This window comes from Lepidochelys kempii, chromosome 2 (assembly GCF_965140265.1).
Source record: "Lepidochelys kempii isolate rLepKem1 chromosome 2, rLepKem1.hap2, whole genome shotgun sequence".
Classification (NCBI taxonomy): Eukaryota; Metazoa; Chordata; order Testudines; family Cheloniidae; genus Lepidochelys; species Lepidochelys kempii.
The window spans coordinates 29,822,961-29,846,841 of NC_133257.1; the positions used below are offsets into that span (position 1 = coordinate 29,822,961).

The 23,881-nt window shown below is 39.7% G+C and overlaps 1 protein-coding gene across 5 annotated transcripts in view; it reads left to right on the top strand.

Annotated features, from left to right (window-relative positions):
• The window catches only part of CSMD3 (CUB and Sushi multiple domains 3), a 1,204,651-nt gene that overhangs the window by 572,601 nt on the left and 608,169 nt on the right, over positions 1–23,881 (top strand). For all 5 annotated transcript variants that reach the window (XM_073330296.1, XM_073330291.1, XM_073330295.1 and 2 more), the window contains 2 exons: positions 10,397–10,500; positions 20,833–20,945. In XM_073330296.1, coding sequence (XP_073186397.1) covers positions 10,397–10,500; positions 20,833–20,945 — 217 coding nt within the window. The remainder of the gene's footprint in view (positions 1–10,396; positions 10,501–20,832; positions 20,946–23,881) is intronic.

The following is a 23,881-nucleotide window of genomic DNA, read 5'->3' on the forward strand; positions in this document are numbered from 1 at the left end:
CCATTAACCAAGAGAAGATAGGTATTTGCTGCCTATCTTGGCTGCAGGGCACAATCTAGTAGGCATACGCAGTGGCTGCCTGCCAGATCAGGTCCCATTCAGAAGCTGGCTGGAGGAGAATCCAGGGCTTTCACTTTCAGCTCAGTGGTTAAAGCATGCACCCGATATGTAGGAGACTTGGGTTCAATTCCTCGGAAGAAAGGATTTAGACAGGGGTCTTCAGTCTGTCAAGAGAGCATTCTGAACACTGAGCTATAGGATATTCTGATGTGGGGCTCCCCTCAGTCATTCAAATTAAAGCTGTTCCACTGTATATAAATAATTAGTCATGGTGGAGAGGGATTGGACCCTATGTGTCTCACCTTCCAGGTGAGTGACCCAACCACCAGGCTACAGAGCCATTCTCACTCACTGTTGCCGAATGACTAAGTTTTGTCCAAAATGGAACAGCTTCAATAAGAGAAATTGAAGGAGCCTCGACATCAGAATATCCCATAGCTCAGTGGTTAGGACACTCTTCTGACATGGGGAAGACCCCTGTTCAAATGCTTTCTCCCCCTCAGGCAGAAGGGGGGATTGAACCTGGGTCTACCACATCCCATGAGTATTCAACCACTGGGCTAAAAGTTACAAGGTGGGCACTGCCAGCTGATTTGTGTGGAGTAACGCAAGTGCCTTCATTCTCACAAGAAACAATTTAGGTATCTAAACCACCTGACTCCAGCAGAGGAGTTCCTGATGTGGATCACAAACAGAGAGATGCACCTTCCTGCACCCCGGTTGGGCACCTATCCCTCTTATCAGCATCTCCCATTGGCTAGCTCAGGTAGCTCCCAGGCTAGTGTGCTGAAGTTTTTTTGGATCCCATCTGTAGGTACCTATCTCTCCCCATGCATTGTATAGGGAGTCCAGATGCCTAACTCAGGCTTTGCAGATTGCAGTATTGTTTTTCTGATTTTCTAGGCACTTAAGTTACATTCTTGTTTAGGATGTAACCTCGTTATTAAGGAAACACTTAAGCATGTTCTTAAAACTCATTGTAGTACTTCAGGTAATTAAGTATTTTCCTAAATCAGGGCCTAGGTTCTGACCATACTGAAGATGTTGGGAAAACACTCTTCAAATTCAATTGGACCAGGATTGAGTGTACAATAAATGCTGGAGACAACTCAAAACTGAACCATTGGTTCCAATCTGTTTGACCGTTGGGGTTTAGATAAAATGAGAGCCTGATCCAAACCATTCCAGGTTTTTGCAACAGTGACAAAACATTCTGATGAACAAGATTATGCAAAACCACCGACTGGTTTTCTAATGAATGATGGTATCAATATATCTTTCACTGAAACTACTAGTTTTATAGTAATCAAATATATTATTAACACAGTTATTTTGATAGTGGGAGCCGTGTTTCTCTGGAAAATTACTGCTGAGGTAAAGCCTATCAATCAAACTACAGGACTTCATTAGGCTTCATAATCTGACATAAATATTCGTCATATCTTGACTGGGAAATAGTCAGTCATCCTCAGCAAAAAGCAATTAGCCATTCTGAGAAGATATGAGGAATATAAATATAAGCAGGACACATTTTCCTTTTCTTATCTTGCCTCTCTTTCCCCAGTGAACCAGACAACCAGAAATTTCCACTTGATTGACAACAGGAGGGTGGGTTTCAGACTTCAGCCAGGTTTTTTTAGATCAGTGGTTCTCATCCAGGGCTGTGCACACCCCTGGGGCACGCAGAGGTCTTCCAGGGGGTACATCAGTTAATCTAGATATTTGTCCAGTTTTACAACGGACTACATAAAAAGCACTAGCAAAGTCAGTACAAACTAAAATGTCATACAGACAATGACTTTTTTATACTGCTCTATACACTATACACTGAAATGTAAGTACGATATTTATATTCCAATAGTTTATTTTGTAATTATATGGTAAAAAATGAGACAGTAACCTATGTCTCAGTAATAGTATGCCTCAACACTTTTGTATTTTTATGTCTGATTTTGTAAGCAAGTAGTTTTTAAGTGAAGTGAAATTTGGGGTACACAATATAAAAATCAGACTCTTGAAAGGGATACAGGGCCACTGCTCTAGTTGATCCTGTTTCTAAAGTTTAACAGCTAAAACTTGTGACACAAGCCACCTTGTTCCTTTGAAGTTGAGTATTTTCCACTGAATGCATCCGATGAAGTGAGCTATAACTCATGAAAGCTTATGCTCAGATAAATTTGTCAGTCTCTAAGGTGCCACAAGTACTCCTTTTCTTCTTGCTGCTACTTGTGTATTTAGACTGATTCATCCCCTGCTTTGTTGGTCAGTATTTTCTGATTTAGTCTCACTTGCAAATCCATGACAGACAGGAATAAGATCTAGAACCAGCAGTAGGTAGCAGGAATCAGAGTACAGCTACCAAGCCTTTAACCTAAGCTGGTTCCCAAGGCAAGAAAGAAATCTGTGCCTTGGGGAAGTTTTAACCTAAGCTGGTAAGAATAAGGTTAGGGGGTCTTTCATGCAGGTCCCCACATCTGTACCCTAGAGTTCAGAGTGGGGAAGAACCTTGACAACATATTAGTAAGGATCCTTTTGTTCACGCGTATTAGTTAAGAATATTAGTGTATCAAGAATCGAACGGGCAAACAAGACCTAAAATTCTATCTCATGCAAAAATACAGACCTGAATCCTACATTGTCACTAACACTCCTAACAAAGGGCAGGATTCTCTATGAATAAGCTTGGAGCTCTTTTTTTTAATATTCACTGAATATTACAAGCTACTTTGTTACAGGCATTATATATAAAATGATTTAAAATAATAGTTGTGACCCTGATTTTTCTGCATAAACATGAGTGATATAATTGAAATGTTAGTCCCATTTGGAGTGATCTTCTGGGTAGATACAGGTTTGGGACTATACTAAGGACCCAATCCTGCAAATACTTATGCACATGCTTTGTTTTAAACATGTGAGTAGTTCCACTGATGTCAATTATTCTACTCATGCTGAAATTCAAGCACGTTGTTTTTAGGTATAGGGCAAAAGGTGCACCATTGCATCTCTCTCAGCAGCCAGCACTTTGGATTACAAATACACATTTAAATATGAATCTAAGTGTTGGTTGATCAGAACTATGGGGCAGGTCTCATTTACACTGCTGGCACTTTGTTCTGCTCTGCCAGTGGAAAGGGGAGCTAAATTGGGTTAATTATAACTTACGCTGAGTGTAAATGAGAATCAGACCCCCATATTTGACCAACGTTTACTTGGTTTCCTCTTCCACAACTTGATCTATGCATGCTGTGTTACCCACACATATGGGATTGGGGGTTGATCAGGTCTCAGGCTGACAGCTGATCTGGCTATCCAATGGATAAAATATAGAAGACTAGCACAGCTTCCACTGAGCCTTTTTTTGGGGGGTTGGGGGGTGGAGTTTGGTTTTGACATTTGTTCTCAGAAATCTTGCAAAAGATACTATTCAGCCAAACGCCTGAACTAACCTCAGATTGTATGGTCTTAATGACTTTAGTCAGTTAATGCCACTTGACTTCCACTCTCTCTGAAATTTACAGTTCCATCAGTTATTTGAACAATACTATGGCCATATGTTACCCTTGACCCATGCGTGCAACTTCACTAAAGTTAAAACACCTCCAAGTTTAGTCAGTAAAGAAAAAGCACATTCCTTAGATGCTGTAAATCTACTCAGGTGCTCTACATTAAATCCAAATTGACATGGATAATTCATTAGATGGTTAGTTGGTTCCCTGCGAGCACATTTTGATAAACTGGATTTTGGAGATATAAAAGACTATCTTTCATTTTCACTGTAATATAGTTGAAACAGCTGATGGTAGCACTTTTTTTTCCTCTAGGGGCAAGGGCAGTATTGGGTAGTGCTTGCTGACTCTAAGAACTGTCTTTATAGTTTTCCATTCATAAAATAAAATGTAATCTAGAAATCACTGCTGCATTTTTGTTTGGCTACTGGCCGTTGTGGAGATATTAACAGCATTTTTCTAATATTCACTTCATCCTGTATTTTTGAGAGAGAGGAAATTATGGTAGTAGGAATTGCAGTGATTAAGACTGCCTATTAAATGCTAATGTTCCCCAAATTTTTCAGCCAATTAAAATAATATATATGGTTATCCTTTTTAATGCGCTCTTAGTTTGACAACAATGCAGTACTTGACACCAATTATCTTCAATGATTGACTATTTAAGCACCTAGTACACAACAGATGTAGATTTATGTACATATATGGGTGAGTATATATAGTAATATATATTTGTGTGTGTGTAAATATTTATGTAGTATATTGGTTTTATTAACACACATTTGGAATGGCTCTATTACCCAGTGGCAAAGTCCCAGGCGAGTTGTCCAGACCTTCCAAAACAATTGTGAATAAAATCTTAATACCTAGCTCTTATAGAGCGTTTTTTATCATAGCTCTCAAAGCACTTAACAATTTTTTTTTGTATTGATCCTCACAACATTCCTGTGAGAGAGGGAAATGCTGTTATCCCATTATACAGATGGGAAACTGACACACAAAGAGGCTAATTGACTAGTTCTGGGTTACACAGGAAGTCTGGAGTGGAGCAGAGAATAGAACCTGGGTCTCTCAAATCCTAGGCTAGTAGCCTAATATTTGAATTATAATGCCACATTGTGCACACACATGATCATGTATGAGTTATCTATTCTTCCTTATGCGATTATCCCTTGATGCGAAGATGATGTCTGCCCAGGGGGTTCATTGGTGGGTTTTTAATTTATATGCCACATATATAATAAAAAACTATTTTGGAAACATTGTGAAGGGAAAAAAATACTTCCTTCTACCCCATCCCTGCCTGTAAAAGCCAGGTGCCCTAGCTGTTATGAGCCAGATGGAGTTGGAACTGGGGTCCAGCTTTGCACCAGTCTGGCAATGTAAAATAACTAAGATGCCAATTTACCTGGGTTCTTTTTAATGGAGAATCCCTTAGCCAATATTACAATCAGACAAAATCTATCCTGTAGCTGCACCTGGCAAGAACTATATGATTATGACATTTTGATATTTGTGGTCGCAAGTTGGATTTAACTGATTTTTTAAAGATGATCCGTATGCAAATCGTTCGGGAAAGGAAAGTATGCAGGTGGCTAGGGACTTGCTTCTCAGCAGTAACTTATGAGCAGGCCATGAGGCCCTCTTCGGCACCCAGTACCTCTGCATATCGTCTGGCCCCTCAGACAAGTTTAGAACCAGAGAAAAAGTTCTCACAAAAGGGACCGTAGCTTCTCCAGAGATCGGAGAGATTCATCCTCCTCTTCCAGGATGAGTGCAGACTGATACTCTGATTCTTCCGGTATGCAGGATGGAGCTGAGCCATCTGCCTGCTCTCTGGTACTAAGGTGATATCAATTAGATGCTGCACCATTTGACTCTGATACCATCCTTGGGACAGCTGTTGAATCCAGTACTGATGACATCAGCACCATCAGTTTCCGTGCTACTGGTGTACCAAGCAGCGTCAGACCTCTCTGTTCCTGACTCCCCAGTTATTCAGGAAAATTGAGCTGCTCCTGTGTGAGCCTCAGCACTGCCTGGATTAGTTGTAGACTTGTCTCAATTGTCTGCATCATCTTCGGCACCACCTCAGAGTGGGCATCTGAGGTTTGCCTCCTTATCTGTACTGAAGGGTCTGTTGGCACAGTCACTGTCTTCAGTACTGAGATGATTGTGGTACAGTCCACATCTACAGGATTGGTCCTGATCCTGGGTTTGGTGCCATCTTCTGTTTTGGTATTGAGTGGGAGTGTGATGCCCCTGCCAGTCCTCAAATGTTGACTTCTTTATCAACCTTGGCATCAATGCAAATGACATTTTCAGCTTCAGATGAGGCTGGATGTTTACTCACTCCACCTGGGATGACTCCCTGTTTGTCTTTGGATGACTTGGGGAGGGGTTGTCAGGATTAAGCTCGGGGGCATCCTCTCAATCTCCCTGGGCTTTGAGACACCATTCTCATAGATTGTCAAGACTTCCTATGGATTGAGATTGAGAATGGTCTGTGGAGAACAGAATGTTGAGGTCCATTTTAGGAGAATGGCGCATTCTGGCTATCAGTCTGTTTGCAACAAAAAAACAAGAAGTGTCATCGGTTTTGCTCCTGAGCAGGCCTCGGTCCTGGCTCCTTGAGGTATGTCTTCCACCTGATTTGGGGATCAGAACTTCTATATTCCTTCCCTCCAATCCAAATCATCCACTTGCCATTTTCAAACTGAACCTGGATCATGCCAGGCTGATTCTCATTGTACCAGGTTGGCTGAGACTGTTGGCTCTCCAATCTCTTCAGTTTATCAGTTTGACCACCAATATCTATTCCTCTTTATCCCAACTTAGTGTTCCAGAACCATGGTCAGGGCAAGCAGCACCTCACTGCATGGATGCTACATGGATAGGTGAAGAGGAGGAATGATGTTTGGAAGCAATTCAACAAGTGTTACTTAATAGAAGGAAACCTTCCATTTGGCCAAATAAGTAGACCTAGTAGATGCAATTTTCAGTTTGGTCACTAGCCTGGGAAATTCAGCTAATGCTAGCCTGAATTCGGGACATTTCGGGGTACCTGTTGTGCCTTCAGTCTTCTGGTCTTTCACTCATTTTGTTAAGGGTTCACTTTAGCAGCCAACTCGGTGTTTCCTCCGTCCATCCAAGGCAAGTCAATTTTCTTGAACTCCATGGTAATGAGATTTCTAAGAAGAGTCATCCGTTTCCTTGTGGGACCGTAACACTCTTTAGCTGCCTTTATATGAGGCCTCCATTTGAGCCCTTGGAACTTGCTCTTTTGTCCCTCCTGTGCCAGAAGACAGTCTTCCTTGTGCTGTAACATCAGCAAGGAGAGTAAGTGAGCTGCAGGGCTTAACCACAGAATCCCTGTATATGCAATCTTTCAATGATAAGGTGGCCCTTCAGTCATATCTAAAATTTTTGTTGAAAGTGGTTTCACCTTAATCAAATTATTTACTTACTGGTGTTCTTTCCTAAACTGAACTCAAATACAGATGAACAGTGACTTCACACATTGCTTATGAGATGGTGCTTAGCATTTTACCAAGAGAGAACTAAGCCTTTTCAGGCATCACCTGGTCTTTTTGTCTACTATGTGGATCAAATGAAGGGTCAGGCTATGTCTGCAAAGATGATTTTCAGGTGAATAACTTCCTGCATTATGACAGCATCTGAAGTAGCTCAGACCATACCTCCATAAAGATTATGGGCTCATTTGACTAGGGCCCAAACAATGTGGATAGTTCTCCTCAGTGATGTTTCAATATTGGACATTTGCAGGTCTGCTACCTGGTCTTCAGTACATATTTTTACCAAGTGCTATGTAGTTACCACTGCATTTAGGTCAGATGCAGACTTTGGTAAAGCAGTACTGAAGTCATTGTTTAAATAGACTCTGAGCCCCTCCTCCTGTCAGTACTGGGTGTGAGTCACCTGAGTGAAATAAATGCTTGCAACCACTTGAAGAATGAAAAATGTTGTTCTTGTTGTTATATTCCATGAGCAATTCTCCCTCCCCTTTTCATCTCAAAGAAGAATTACAGTGCATATAGGTAACCGTTTATTTCCTGAGTTTATAATGCTTGGGTTTTGGATAATTACAATAGCTGTATAAGGTATTTTAGCCCAGATTGCTGATATGAATTCTTGATCTTAATTCAATCTTAACATATTTTTGTCTGGGAATTTCCAAGGTTTTTTAACTTACAAATTGCATATATGAGCCATAAATGAGGAACTCAATGAAAATGTTAACAAGTGATATCTCTAATGATTTGAAGATATGAAGTATCAACTTCAAATCTGTTTATTAATTTTTCAGCTTTTATGGTCAGATTCACTGTCTTTTCTTTTGGCTGTTTTACTCCACTCTAGAAAAGCCAAATGAGACAGAGTATATTGGCCACTGAAGCTGAGTTTAAAGCTGCTTTGCTTGGCAGAGTAGTGTAAAGCTCTTGTCCTGCAAATTTCCCCTGCCTCTTGCATCGTCCTATAGTCCCCTGCATTCCCTCAGAAATCCTATGTTCTTATTGTCCTTTATATTTCCCTGAAACACATACCAGTTTTCCTCCTCCCTCCATTACCAACTACACTTCCCCCCACACACACATCAGTTTCCTCTTCTGCTACTACATTAATCCATGGATGCATGTGCACACACATGCCCCTGTTTTCTGTTCCCTACAGCCCTCTCTCTGGAATAGATTTGGTACCTTCTGAAACAAAATAATTAGGGTCAAAGGTAATTTTTTCCCATTGTTTTTCATTTCAAGTTACTCTCAGCGGGGTTTGGTGCATGAAATTATCTCCTTCAGAAAACACATGGAGTCCTATTGAAAATGGTCACCACCTCCAAATGCTCTTAAAAGGCACGAAGTCAAGCTGTCTCGGAGTGCTGGTGGCCTCTATCATTTTAGGAGAGGACACTCAATCACATTCAGAGCAACGGTAAAAATATGCCCTTTTCATAATAGTCATCTAACTAAGGGCAGCTCTGGCTTCAGTTTTGTTGAGAACAATGGGAAGATGACAGCCATTTTGAAAGATGGCATTTTTCTTGTGGAATCATTTGGAGCAGAACATTATCTGACAGCTGCTGCTGAAGGAGAAATTATCAGTTCTCTTTCTCCATATATACATAACCAGTCCCCTCCCCCCCAAAAAAACCACCCACACACCTTAAAATGTAACCTTTGCACAAGAGTTCAATTATTTTTAATTATATAGGAAGTTTGAGGTACCTGTGTTATTTCCTTTTTTTTTTTTAAATGTAGCTTAAGCAATTGATGGAGAAGGTATGCTGCATTTTTATGTAACAAAGTGGTTGAATTACTGCTTTAAGTTCAAAACTCACCTCATCACTCAATATGGAGCTGACAGTTGTTCTCCATAATATATAACATGCATGCTGCACATAGTTAACTATCTGTCATACTGGAGTTTAGAATACACAGGCTGTCATAAATATAAAGGGAAGGGTAAATACCTTTAAAATCCCTCCTGGCCAGACGAAAAAGCCTTTCACCTGTAAAGGGTTAAGAAGCTAGGATAACCTCGCTGGCACCTGACTAAAATGACCAATGAGGAGACAAGATACTTTCAAAAGCTGGGAGGAGGGAGAAAAACAAGGAATCTGGCTCTGTCTGTGTGATGCTTTTGCCGGGGACAGAACAGGAATGGAGTCTTAGAACTTGGTAAGTAATCTAGCTAGATATGTGTTAGATTATGATTTCTTTAAATGGCTGAGAAAATAAGCTGTGCTGAATAGAATGAATATTCCTGTCTCTGTGTCTTTTTTGTAACTTAAGGTTTTGCCTAGAGGGATTCTCTGTGTTTTGAATCTAATTACCCTGTAAGGTATTTACCGTCCTGATTTTACAGAGGTGATTCTTTTTACTGTTTCTTCTATTAAAATGTTTCTTTTCAAGAACTGAATGCTTTTTTCATTGTTCTAAGATCCAAGGGTTTGGGTCTGTGGTCACCTATGCAAATTGGTGAGGATTTTTACCAAACCTTCCCCAGGAAGTGGGGTGCAAGGGTTGGGAGGATTTCGGGGGGGGGAAGACATTTCCAAACAAAGTTTTCCCAATAAACCCAGATAAACGTTTGGTGGTGGCAGTGGAAGTCCAAGGGCAAAGGGTAAAATAGTTTGTACCTTGGGGAAGTTTTAACCTAAGCTGGTAAAAGTATGCTTAGGAGGTTTTCATGCAGGTCCCCACATCTGTACCCTAGAGTTCAGCGTGGGGAAGGAACCTTGACACAGGCATAACAAAATGTTCACCTTTGGAAGTCATGTTTTTTACAAGTTCATAAAAATATGTAACAGGTTTAACCTATAGGCTGGAATAATGTCTTCAAAGGCTTCTTTGTACCACCAAAACTTGGTTGTAGGCATGGGGTGTGTAAATGATGTCCTCATCTCTTCAGAATTTCCTGGACAAAGCAAAATTATTAAATTTAATATGGGCAGGAGTGAATTTCACCCTCAGTAAGTAATTATGTTGCCCTGTGAAGGTACCACATTGGAAATATAATACAATTTTACAGTACTATATAAAAAGTACAATAACCACATAATAGGTACTTCTAGCATGCCAGCAAACTGGTGCCACATAAAAAAAGAATTTTATTTTCATGGAATATTGCATTAACCAATTTTGCAGGTTAATAACAACAGGGTAGTATCAAATAAAATGTCACTAATATGTGTAGCTATTACTTATCTGGGGTTTTGTTTTATTTTTGCTGTTTGAAAGGTATCTGTATTCACTCATCTCATAATGAAATTTCTTACTTTTTAAGAGCATATTTTTTTCTACTAGGTTATTCAGATAAATTTTGAAGAATTTGATCTGGAGATTGGCTACGACACACTGACAATTGGTGATGGAGGGGAAGTTGGTGATCCTAAAACTGTGCTGCAAGTGTAAGTCTCGGTTGATTTGCTATGCTTTGCAGAATTACTTTAATATAGGATTTTCTGGTGCTATTGAATGATGCATAGATTGGACAAAATTCTATTCTCGTGTAACCTGAGAGATGAATAATGCCAACAGAAAAATAATCGTATGGAGCTCATCAAATTATTCAAGACTGACATATAGGATAAGGTATTTTAGTTCATATTTACCACCCTAGTTTTGAAAGAAGATGGGCATGAGAGCTAAAACAGAGTAATGTAGCCCCAGTTCTTCAGGCAGACTCATTCTGTTTTGCAAAAAATAAGCCTATCATTGCAGTTTTCCCAGGGTTACTATGTTCCTCTGCAAGGGCTGGGTGGTCAGATTGTGAATGTGATATAGAGGAAAGGGAATGGACAGAAAAATGTACTGCTTAAGTAACTGTCTTTTACAATAATATCCCTTGAAAAGCCCATCTTGACAGCAAATGAACCATAGGAACCTTTATAGCTCACTGACTATGACAGGTAAGCCCTGAACACAGGCTACATTATCTCTGTAATTCCTGATCCTGTTAAACATTACTGTTACCTAAACCATCTAATATTATGATTTCAGCAGTCCTGGGTACCTACTGCAGGCAATTTAGTGAGTGTCTATCTTTGGGTTTTAGTCTGCCACCCATCATCACAGTATCTATACACCTAAATCTATTTTATAATAATCAGTTTGTTCGGTCCTGGACTCAGATTTTCATTTACTTAACCTGCTGATGGTGTTTGGCTCTCTTGCAATGATCAGTCCCAAGAAGCCAAGTTCATAAAATTATATTTAATTAATAATGTTTAAAAAGACATCAAATGTACAACAATTATTCTAACCTTAATTTCCATATATTTTTAAAAGGGCAGAACAGTGTAACTAGGCATTAATTGTCTTTTGTTACTTTGTGTTGCTTTGTTTGTTTGTTTTTGTTTGTTTTTTCAATTGTAATAATCTGGACCAAAGGAGGTAAAAATTGTGTGTGATTTGTTTTCATGAGGCCCCTGGTATGCATTTAATTTAGTATTTAATTTTTCTTTAAAAATAAATAAAGATAATATTTTGTTGCTTAGAGAAGATCATATGAGTAGATCATAAGTGAAACTTTTTGGCCAGTTCTTTTTTTTCTGTGAATAATACAAATGCACAACATTGAAACATTTCACAAAATTGTTGTGGAAAAACCATTGTGAAAAATCAAAACATTTCATTTTGATATTTTCAAAACCAAACCTTTTAGATTTTTCACTTTGAAACTACTTTTTAGTTCAAAATTTCCCTTTAATTTATTTTATAAATTCAGAAACATTTGAAAATGGTCAAAATTGAAAATGTTTTGATTTTGAGATAAAATATTTCATTTGACCTGCACATTTTTTTAAAAATTACTGGTATTTTCCAAATTAAAGATGAACCAAAAAATCCGTTATTTGCCCAACTCAATTTATAAGAGATTGGTCTTTTGCAAATAGCTGCATAAATAATGTTCAAATGGGGAGAAGGGTTAATATTTTTTTAAACAAATATCTTTTTAATAATCACTTCTCAACAGAGGCCTTACGTGCCAACTTTCATTCTGATTATTTTTCAAAACTGAGTTTTAAACTCTGAATGTAGGAGTTCATATAATGAAAGTGTTGGGAAAACAAAATGGTAGCTTCTCAAGTGGGTATGATGTATCTGTATAAAATGAATCAAACATAAAAGTTCGATCCTGGAGAAAAATAAACATAATTGTTCAAACAAAATAAATAATCAGTTAGAAACGGAAAAGACCTTCTAGAACATCTAGTCCACTCCAAGTCAATGCAAGTTTACTCCTTACAGTACATTTTCTAGTCATTTGTTTTAAAGTGTTTTTAAATGTCCTGAGAAATAAGGCTTCTATCACATCCCTTAGGAGTCTATAGCAAAGCTTGCTAGATCATAGTGCACAATGTCAGAAGGGTATTTTTTGATATTCACCTTATTTTTCCCTTTCTTAAGCTCACCTAATTACTCCTAATTATTACAGCCTTGAATCTTACTCTATCTCCTTTGCATTTAAACACTTCAAGTATCTATAGACTTTCATCATGACTCTCCCTTAGCAATATTACCCTTTTCATCATAAGGTAAACCCTAACTATTCTTTGTGGCCCTTTTCTGTACTCCTTCCTTTATGTCACTATCTGGGATATTACTGTGTGACAAGATGGTGCACTGTAGATTCACTGGCTTGATGCATAGTAACTCACCCTGTAGACTTAAATCAGCACAAAAGCTGTGTGTATGTAACACACACACCTCCTGGGTGTGGTGGTCTCTGAATAGTGGCACTGAGTGGCATCTAGTGGCACTGAGGCCACTTAGAGCAGGGAATCTCAAACTCAAATCACCAAGAGGGCCACATGAGGACTAGTACATTGGCCCGAGGGCTGCATCACTGACATCCCCGCCCCGCCCCCACTCCACTCCTTCCATGAGACCCCGCCCCTTCCCTGCCTCTTCTCTGCCTCCTCCCCTGAGCACGTGGCTCCCTGCTCCTACCCCCTCCCTCCTGGAAAGCACTAAACAGCTGTTTGGTGGCAGGAAGCACCTGGAGGTAGGCAGAGGAGCGGGTACACGGCCTGCAAGAAATAACTATGGAGGAGTGGGGGGGCACGGGGAGCTTGGCGGGCCGCAGGAAATAACCCCACGGTCCGCGTGTTTGAGACCCCTGACTTAGAGATATAAAATGAGTCTGCTCTACAGCCTTAGCTAACAGCCAGTTGGCTTTTAGCTCATGCTGTAGAGGCTCATGAAGTTCCAGCAGTCCCTGGTTTGATCCTCCCCACTGATGACCGAGGTCTTGTTGGCGTTAAAAGTGGGGGTTCATCCGGGATTTCAACTGGGAGGTCTCTGAAGCTCGGGATGTGCTTCCTCAGCTAGGGGAAGTATGTAACTCCCACACCTTCTGGGTATGGTGAGAGAGAGACTACTCTATAGGCAGCTGGCTTTTAGCTCATGCAGTAGAGGCTCATGCAGTAAGCTCCAGAGGTCGCAGGTTCAATCCTACCCACCAACGACCGGGGTCTGTCAGCATTACATGTAGATAAGCCCTCAATATTTCCGATGAAATCACATTTGTATAGTGATATATATCTTAAAAGGACTGTATGTACATCAATTTCACATTATCTTGAAAAGTTAGAAAGTAAGATTATTATCCACATTTTATCTACAGGGAAAGTGAGACACAGATGTTAATGACATTCCCAAGAGCACACAGCAGTCACAGGAAGAGACAGAATTAGAACTCACATGCTTCTACTGACCTGGACCACATTGCCTCATATGAGGAGACAGCATTTATTAAAGTTCTATTACCATTTAAATGAAGTGTTGGTGTTATCATCTTTGGCACTTAAATTACAGTAACACATTTAGATACAGTGCAGCAATTTTTTACATTTTGACAAATGTAGTGAACCATTCTGCACTGGTTTGGTTTCATTAAAGGTGTTAATATTTTACAAGAAAGTATTTGATGGTGAGGCATATTTTGAAGAATGATGAAATTACAGTATTGAAACTGTCAAGAATATGAATGAACTCTGTATCATTTTCTCTTATCAATGCATTACTCAAATTGTCATGATATTCTATTAAGTAAGGATGAACATAAAGTATAACAGGGAAGTTGTGGTGAAAAGAGAGCTGAGCAAATAAATTGCAATGAATATTTTCAGAATCAGAGGATTCAGTTTGATGACCAGAACATGATTTCCTCAAATTATTTTGCAGGTTCTATGGGTTATTTTTTTTTTAAATCATACTTGAATTTTGAGATGTGTTGGTTTGTTATGACTGGTCACATCTGACAAATAGATATTGTTTCTGTTCCCCAAGTGTCTGAGTATCAATTGTTTTGTAATAAGGTTTGTGGCAGTCACTAGGTATAAAATCTCTCAGGAAGAATTAACAATGTAAGTCAAGGCAGTAGATAATTAGGGAATGTTAGAACATTGTAAATCTTTTCCTGTCTGGGCCACTTAGAGCCTGGGGTGGAATCCACAAAAGTACTTAGGCGGCTGTGTCCCTGTTTTGGCTCCACTGTGATCCTTGCTGAACTCTTGCTGAACCGTGTAGGCATCTAAACTCAACACCTGTTTTTCAGGGTAAAAATTCCCTAGGCATCTAAGTTTCTGCCTCTGGGCACGTGCACTGCTGTCTCCCTTTGGGCATCTGGACACACATCTCCTACCTAAGCCTCAAAGTGATTCATGAAACAGGGAAAAACAAGCATTTGGCCACCTAAGTCATGTGCAGGGCTCCATCCCACAGGTATGCTTAGAGGCTCATTTAAAATCCAAGATGAGAAGGTGGTGGTACCCACCTTGTAATTTTTAACCACACCCACTTGGATCGGGAGTGACCCAGGTTTAATTTCCCCATCTCTGCTAGAGTGTAAGAAAAAAAAATTGAACAGGTGTCTCCACCTCGCAGGAGAGTAATGACAGAGCTAGGGTTATTCCAGATGTGGCGTTATTCCAATGTGGAGTTATTCCAATGTGGGGCTCCTTCAGTCTCTCCTGTTGAAGCTTTTTCCGCTGAAGATAAATAATAAGAGTGATTGGAGCAGGGGGACTGGACCCTGGGTCATTCTCTCTCTCTCTCACACACACACACACACACACAATTTAATTGTTTTTCTTCCTGCAGATTTTTATATAATACGGTGAGAATGCATGGTCCTACCCGCGAACGTTGCCATCAAATCCTTGTTAGACGTGTTTACCTGCCACTTTACCAAGGCTAATTAGGAAGATTATCAGTGTCTGAACCCACTAATTATACCAGGCACCGCTAGACACTTATTACCCAAAGCACTTGGGGTCCAGATCATCAACTTGAGTAAATTCTTGTAGTTTAATTGAAGTCAATGGGGCCTATAATTACACCAGGTGAGGATCTAGCTCCTAATTTGCAAAGTGCCATTCAGGAAAGTGCTAGAGGTGAAAAAAATGAATTGTCAATGTTTTAATTTTATGGAAGTGGGGTAAACCTTGTGAAAGTTTAGGGCCATTTTCCCCCATGAAAGTGTTTGGGTATTTTGGGCACAATGGTGATTTCCAACAATGTGGAAAAAATGAATTGATTAAACAGAACTTGTACTAATTTCCATGGTTCTATATTATACAAATATTTTCCATTGAGACCAAAATGAAATGTAGGTCTGGAAATTATCAATGGCTGTTGCCAAAATCTACAATCAGCCATCTACCAGAGACAAAATCTAGAGGTGGCCAGTCCACCAATGCTTGTTCTAGTGGAGATACATCCTGTTATTAATTTGGTAGTTTATGAAATTGCCAGTCATGGCAAGATATATTCTTTTTGCAGCAGGAATAAGCATTTAATACATTAATTATTTAATTTCTGCCATGCAGTTATTTGTTCAGTGCTGGCAATAGTCTTTATAGTAGCTCCATCTGTGAACACAGATGTGGGAAACTGAGGTGAATTTCTCACAGAAAAAGAGTATTTAAACAGAAGCAGGCTAAGATGATCAGGGAAGAGTTCTAAAACTAGCTACAGTATGTATTTTAAATCCATTTTGAAGCTCCAGCACAGCTTCAATGATTGACTTGAATTTGAAAATAATTTTTGTATGCCCTTTTTAGGAGATAAACAATTTCTAGACATTGTGTCAAGGTTCCTCCCCCACTCTGAACTCTAGGGTACAGATGTGGGGACCTGCATGAAAAAACCTCCTAAGCTTATCTTTACCAGCTTAGGTCAAAACTTCCCCAAGGTACAAAATATTACCCCCGTTGTCCTTGGACTGGCCGCTACCACCACCAAACTAATACTGGTTATTGGGGAAGAGCTGTTTGGACGCGTCCTTCCCCCCAAAATACTTCCCAAAACCTTGCACCCCACTTCCTGGACAAGGTTTGGTAAAAAGCCTCACCAATTTGCCTAGGTGATTACAGACCCAGACCCTTGGATCTTAAGAACAATGAACAATCCTCCCAACACTTGCACCCCTCCTTTCCTGGGAAATGTTGGATAAAAAGCCTCACCAATTTGCATAGGTGACCACAGACCCAAACCCTTGGATCTGAGAACAATGAAAAGGCATTCAGTTTTCTTACAAGAAGACTTTTAATAAAAATAGAAGTAAATAGAAATAAAGAAATCCCCCCTGTAAAATCAGGATGGTAGATATCTTACAGGGTAATTAGATTCAAAATCATAGAGAACCCCTCTAGGCAAAACCTTAAGTTACACAAAAGATACACAGACAGAAATAGTTATTCTATTCAGCACAATTCTTTTCTCAGCCATTTAAAGAAATCATAATCTAACACATACCTAGCTAGATTACTTACTAAAAGTTCTAAGACTCCATTCCTGTTCTGTCCCTGGCAAGAGCAGCATACAGACAGACACAGACCCTTTGTTTCTCTCCCTCCTCCCAGCTTTTGAAAGTATCTTGTCTCCTCATTGGTCATTTTGGTCAGGTGCCAGCGAGGTTACCTTTAGCTTCTTAACCGTTTACAGGTGAGAGGAGCTTTCCCCTGGCCAGGAGGGATTTCAAAGGGGTTTACCCTTCCCTTTATATTTATGACACATTGCCTGATCTCTTTCTAATGGTCCTGTCTTCATTTTCGAGAAAGGAAATTGAGCTAAGTTAGTTGCAACCCATCTGTTCTCATAGACAGACTCCTGCCAACTTGGAAAAAAAGAGTTGTTCAGTAAACATTCTGTTTAGAAAAAGAAGAAAAGAAAAGAAAAGAAAAAAGACATATTATAAAATGAAGTGGTGTCTACTATTCTGCCAAATACAGTTTTCATTTGGGCTATATCCACAAAGGGATTTAGGCACCTAAGTGCCACTTTAGGTGCCTAAGTCCAAAATGTAGATATTCAAAAGATTGTAGATCTTAGCTGCTTCCTAATCCTGTAGCACCTAAAGTCCCTAGGCATCCAAGTTTCTGCCACTAAAGTCCCCAATACACCTAAAATTCTGACACTGCACAGCTCCCTGTCCTAATGCCTGGGTGCCTAGCTCACATCTAAGTCCATGCAAGATCATCAAATGAGGCATTCTCCCACACCAGTCTTGCCTGTGGGGCCCAATCTGGTTGGCAGCCTCAGAGGTTGCATAAAAGATCAGGCCCTGCACAAAACTCTGCTGCTGCCCTTACAACTTTTAGCTCAGTGGTTAGAGTTCTCACCCAGGATGTGGGAGACCAGGGTGCAAATCCCCACTCTGCCTGCTTTGGAGTAGGGATTTGAACAAAAATCTTCCCACTCCCAGGTGAGTACCCTAACTGTTGACATATGGAATCACTCTTTTTTCTTTTTCTTTCGCCCAATGACTAGTTAACCATTGGAACAAATTAATAATGGTTGTGATTGATTCTCTACCACTGGCAATTTTTAAATCAATATTGATTTTTTTTTTCTGAAACATATACTCTCGTGAGTTCAAACATAAATTGATTATTTTTTCTTATTGTCTCTTACTGAGAATGATATGAAACAGTTTAACTTAAAATGAGCTAAATAAATGGTTTCCCTTTTTAAAAGAGATAGTTACTTCAGGTTTTGTTCCTACTCTGGAGAGATTTATGTTCTAGTGGTTGAAAGGGGCACCAGGTTTCTATAATTTTTGGTGGTGCCCAAGCAGAGCCGTCCCGTCCGTGGGATGGACTGGGACAATTGCCCCAGGCCCTGTGCTTTGAGGGGCCCCATGCTTCAGAGGGACACCATGTCGTACGACGACCACTTGACAAAATTACCAGACTTAGTGACAGATGTTGGATGGGGGGTATTATGTCATTCAGTCATTCGACCTGTAAAATATCACAGAATTTTCCACACTGAAAAAAACCAGTAACCTAGCTAATAATAATAATAACAATAATAACAATACATTAAACTCATATACTTTATGAAAAATGTGTGTATACTGTATATGAGATTATTACATGAGAAATTAAATTGAGCTTGCTTTGGGATTTTTCAAGGCACTTATATCATTTAAACACATTTGGTACCCTGAGTAATGTTAACACTTCTTGCAAATCACATAAATGGGGAACCCATGGTCTCCTTCCCTCACCCCATTGCAAAGGCACAGGGGTTACTGCTGACTGCCCTAGGATTGCAGAAAATCCTATGGGCAAACCATATGAAAAGAAGGGAATCAATTTATACAGAGGGCTGAAGTGGGACTTCCATAGTGCATTAATTAACACTTAATAAATACATCAAAATTACAGAGATAAAAACCTGTAATGATAGACTTCATGAGATGCTCCACAGAAAGAAGACCCAGAGGGAGTAATGGTAGGGGCAATCCTAGGGAGACCAAAGGGACTGGTAGAGGGAGTGGACAGAGAACAAGGGTAGAGGCAGAGTTGCTGCAGGGTTGACCATGTCTTGTGAATCTCCCCTGTTGATGGAAACACTGATCACTATGACTATAGGAGGGAACAGTAGAATGGAATGTCCAGAAAAATGAATGACTTGAGGACAATTTTCTGAAGGGACCCTTACCCTTCCAGAGCTTTTCTTGCTGTGACATTTACATTTCTGCAGGGTGGTTTGTAGTTGGGTGGTGGATGGTAGTAAAAGTGTATACACTTGGACTGAGATTGAGATGGAAATCAGAGACAGACTTGTTGAAAGTCTCTGGGTAAGGAAAAAAGGGGTAAAAAACAAGGGGAATGTCATGGTAGGGTCTACTACAGACAACATAACTGGGAAGAAGAGGTGGATGAGGCTTTTTTTAAACAACTAACAAAATCATCCAAAGCACAGGACTGGATGGTGATGGGGGACTTTAACCACCAAGACATCTGTTGGGAAAATAACACAGCAGGGCACAGATTATCCCATAAGTTTTTGGAATGTATTGGAGACATTTTTTTTTTTTTTTAGTTCAGAAGGTGGAGAAAACTACTAGGGGGGAGGCTGTTCTAGATTTGATTTTGACAAATAGGGAAGAACTGGTTGAGATTTTGAAAGTGGAAGGCAGCTTGGGTCTCGCAGGGATCAATTCTGGGTCTGGTTCTGTTCAATAGCTTCATCAATGATTTAGATAATGCCATACAGAGTACACTTATAAAGTTTGTGGATGATACCAAACTGGGAGGGGTTGCAAGTGGTTTGGAGGATAGGTTAAAATTCAAAATGATCTGAACAAACTGGAGAAATGGTCTGAAGTAAATAGGATGAAATTCAATAAGGAGAAATGCAAAGTACTCCATTTAGGAAGGAACAATCAGTTGTACACATACAAAATGGGAAATGACTGCCTAGGAAGGAGTACTATGGAAAGGGATCTGAGGGTCATAGTGGACTACAAGCTAAATATAAATCAACAGTGTAACGCTGTTGCAAAAAAAGCAAACATCCTTCTGGGATGTATTAGCAGAAGTGTTGTAAGCAAGACATGAGAAGTAATTCTTCTGCTCTACTCTGCACTGATTAGGCCTCAGTTGGAGTATTGTGTCCAGTTCTGGGCACCACATTTCAGGAAGGATGTGAACAAATTGGAGAACGTCCAGAGAATAGTGATTAAAAAATGATTAAAGGTCTAGAAAACATGACCTATGAGGGAAGATTGAAAATATTAGGTTTGTTTAATTTGGAAAAGAGAAGACTAAGAGGGGACATGATAAGAATTTTCAGGTATGTAAAAGGTTGTTACAAGGAGGAGGAAGAAAAATTGTGAAGAAAATTGGGATTAAAAATTTAAGCAATGGGCTTAAATTGCAACAAGAAAGGTTTAGGTTGCACATTAGGAAAAAAACTTCCTCACTGTCAGGGTGATTAAGCAGTGGAATAAATTGATGGGAGGGCGGGAGGTTGTGGAATCTCTAGCAGTGGAGATTTTTAAGAGGAGTTTAGACAAACAGATGTCAGGAATGATCTAGATAATACTTAATCCTACCATGAGTACGGGGGATTAGACTAGATGACGTCTCGAGGTCCCTTCCAGTTTTATGATTCTATAATTACAAAGCAGTAAAATTCTGTGATTAAAAAAAAATCTTTCTTTAAAAAATTAATAGATTCTATCTTTTTCCTCTCTCAAGTCTAAGTGTCAATAGCACAGGTGAAACAAAATTAATCTGATTTTATTATTTACTGTTGCAAACCACAAACAGTTAAGAACTATTAATTTTCTCATACTCATTTTTCTGTACCTGAATATTTTGGTTCTCAGAAGGCTGTAATCAAGGCTTCCTTACCTGGATTTTGTATCTGTGACAAACTCATATTTAAATCCAGATGATTTTCTCATTAAATAGTGTTGTTGTTTGTTTTTCTTCTAGACTAACGGGAAGTTTTGTACCAGATTTAATTGTGAGCATGAACAGTCAGATGTGGTTACACCTTCAAACGGATGAAAGTGTGGGATCAATTGGCTTCAAAGTTAACTACAAAGGTAACAGTAAGCTACTGTGGACATGCTTAGCTGTACATAAATCTAAGCAAATAATTATATAAGGTTTATTTTGCATGCTAGGAAATGCTCTCCATTCCCTATTCAGTAATACTGAAAGCATCCAAATGTCTTCGGCCCTGACTGTGCATGGAGCTCTGTGTAGCAGCTCTGTACATGTCTGATTGTGTCCTTAGAAGGATTAATTCCTCAGAATACAACTGAAAAGTAGGTTTGTTATTATTTGTTGTATGTTGTAGAAAAGTGAAAATAAAATACTTCTGTGATTATTTAAATCCAGGCACTTGATACAAGCAAATATATTTTCACTTCAGAAATTAACCTATTCCATAATTTGTGTGATATGTGTAGGTGTAAGCACACAGATGTGATTTGATTTATAGTAAATAAATGTAAAGATGAGTTTCTGTGCCTAAACCCCCATGCTTATCACAACAATCTGAACAGATGCCCAAGTCTGGAATAATATGTGGGTTGAGACTGAGGTATATCAGTCAGTTGTATAAATAAACTTGACTAACAAAGTTCTTGAGCAGGTTTGGCATGAGAAGGATATGTAGTATATAAGATGAAACTGCTGTTGCTTTTGTGAGCTTTTGGGAGGATGTATCAGTATCTATGTGGTTGTCTTTTTATTGGATGCAGAGCTTGCCAAGCCAATTTATGGCAGCAAAGTGTGAATCCCTCAGACAACCATCAAGTCTGGTCAGAGGGCAGTTCTCAGTGATGTGTGACTTTGTCTGTCTTTGGCCACAACAACATATGGGATCCTCTTGTTCACCCTAGGTTATCTATGTGGCATAAACATCTGTTTCACCCAAAAGTTTAATAGTAAAGAGAAAAAAATTGTTTTATTTTCTGACAGAGGTAATGGTATAATGATATATCACCATAGCCCCAGATGGTGCCTGACACAGATTTTAAAATGACATGGTCCCTGCCCTGCAGAGCCTAGTAGCTAAATTAGAGCAACAGAAAATGTGGTGAGAGCCAACAAAGAAAGGTGGAAAAAAAGGGCAAGGGTCAAAGCAAATAATCATGTGAGTCATATCTTTTTCACATTGATATTTTAAAATAAAGATCTCGGTCAGGGAGAAGGATGGAAAAGTGAGCACAAAGGAGTTTGTCAGTGCTGGGTAGCAATCTGAAAATAAATAGGTGTTGAACAGGGATTTGAAGGAGGAGGTGAGTATGCTTTGGTGTTCAGGAAGAATGATGTCATCTCAGGTGTAAGAAGCAGGTGTGGGGACAGTGTGACAGTGAGATTGTGAGGAGAAGCAATAGAGAATAACTAGATCAAAAGAGTGAACAGATCCCAGAGAGCAAAGTGGGGAGGGACAGGAGATGAGATATAGCCAGGGTCAGAGGTATGGCAAGCCTTACAAATAAGAGCAGGTATTAACTTAATGCAGGAGAACACTGGGTCCAAGAAAGGAGATTTGAGGAGAGGGTCAGAGTGGTGGGAGAAGGTTATTTAGTTGCAGAATGTTGCGTATATTGAAAAGAGTTGCTGTGAGAGTCACAAATGCTAGAAATGTGGAGGTTACCATACTTTGGGTGAAAGAAAACGATAGTAACAGGAGTTTTGCCAAGGGGGATATATTTGAGGAAATATTTAAGAAGTATGCACAAAAAGTAAGCAGATTTGGAGAGAACCTGGATTTGAGGAGGAAGTAAAATAAGTAAAATAAAACTCCAATACTACAAGCTTGATTGGTTGGGCTGGGGAGAAGGAGTAGAGGTAAAGTCAGCAATGATGGAGCAACTGAGGAGATGAAAGGTTTAGGAGAAAAGATTAGAAGTTCATTTTTTGCCATTTAAATTTAAGGTATCTATAGAACATATACAAGGAGGTATCAATGTGATAAGAAGAAATTTGGGCCTGGGCATGTGTAGGTAGGTCAGACATGGAGGAGCAGATTCAAAGGTCATCTGACTAAAGATAAGATTATGCTACTATCTAGTTGTAGTGTATTCATTAATTATACTAGAACAATATGAACATGCATTTTACTTCAAGAGTTGAAAGTGAACCAATACCCGAAGGCTTGTTTGGAGGATTAAGCCTCCATGGGGAACCAAATACAGATGGTACCCACTATTCTACCCTTGAATCATTCCTCCTTCTCCCCATCACAAGGACTACTCATCTGGTGCTCTGTTTTCCCTAACAACCCTGGTCCCTCATTTTACCTTACTGTCGGCTGGAGGAAACATGAGCTGCCGCACACTCTACCCTCTGTACACATATGCTTGTTTCTCCTGGGCCTATGTGACTTCTCCAGTGCATCCCTCTGGTCCTTTATGTTGCTGGGTGGCTGGTCTACTAATGGGGTCTTCTGAAGTCCACTCAGTATGGATTGCTACTTCCTTCCATCCTAAAGAATATTCTGGGTAAGTTAAACAATTCAGCACAAGTGGTAGAAAATCCACACATCCTTGCTATCTAGCTCTACTGAGCTAGGGCTGAGAGAAGTCCTTCAATCTTTAGCATGGTAGTTAGGGAAACCCAAGGCTGCCACATTCTAGGGAACCTTGGCAAATCTTCTAGAGCTTACCAGCTAAGAGTTCTGACTGTCTTTGTGAGCTCAGTGCAGTGGCTAAACAGGAAGAACAGAAGATTGTTCCCTGTTCCTTCTTGACAGTTTTTTTTGGAAGGGTGAGCAAGGAGTGGGGTGGATCTGAGGAGGCATCATGTCCTCTGTCCATACAAAGCACTCTTAAGATAAGGGAACAGCCCATACCCTAGGAGGAATGAGCTGCATGAGGATATTGATGTATAACGCTTCTAATAAACTCATCACCATGATATTTAGGGGCCATACTCAAAACCAAGACTAGCATAATTTTAACTCATAAAGGACCATACTGACTCTCCAAGTACAGGGTCCCCCTTAAGACAGCTAATGTAAGAAGGA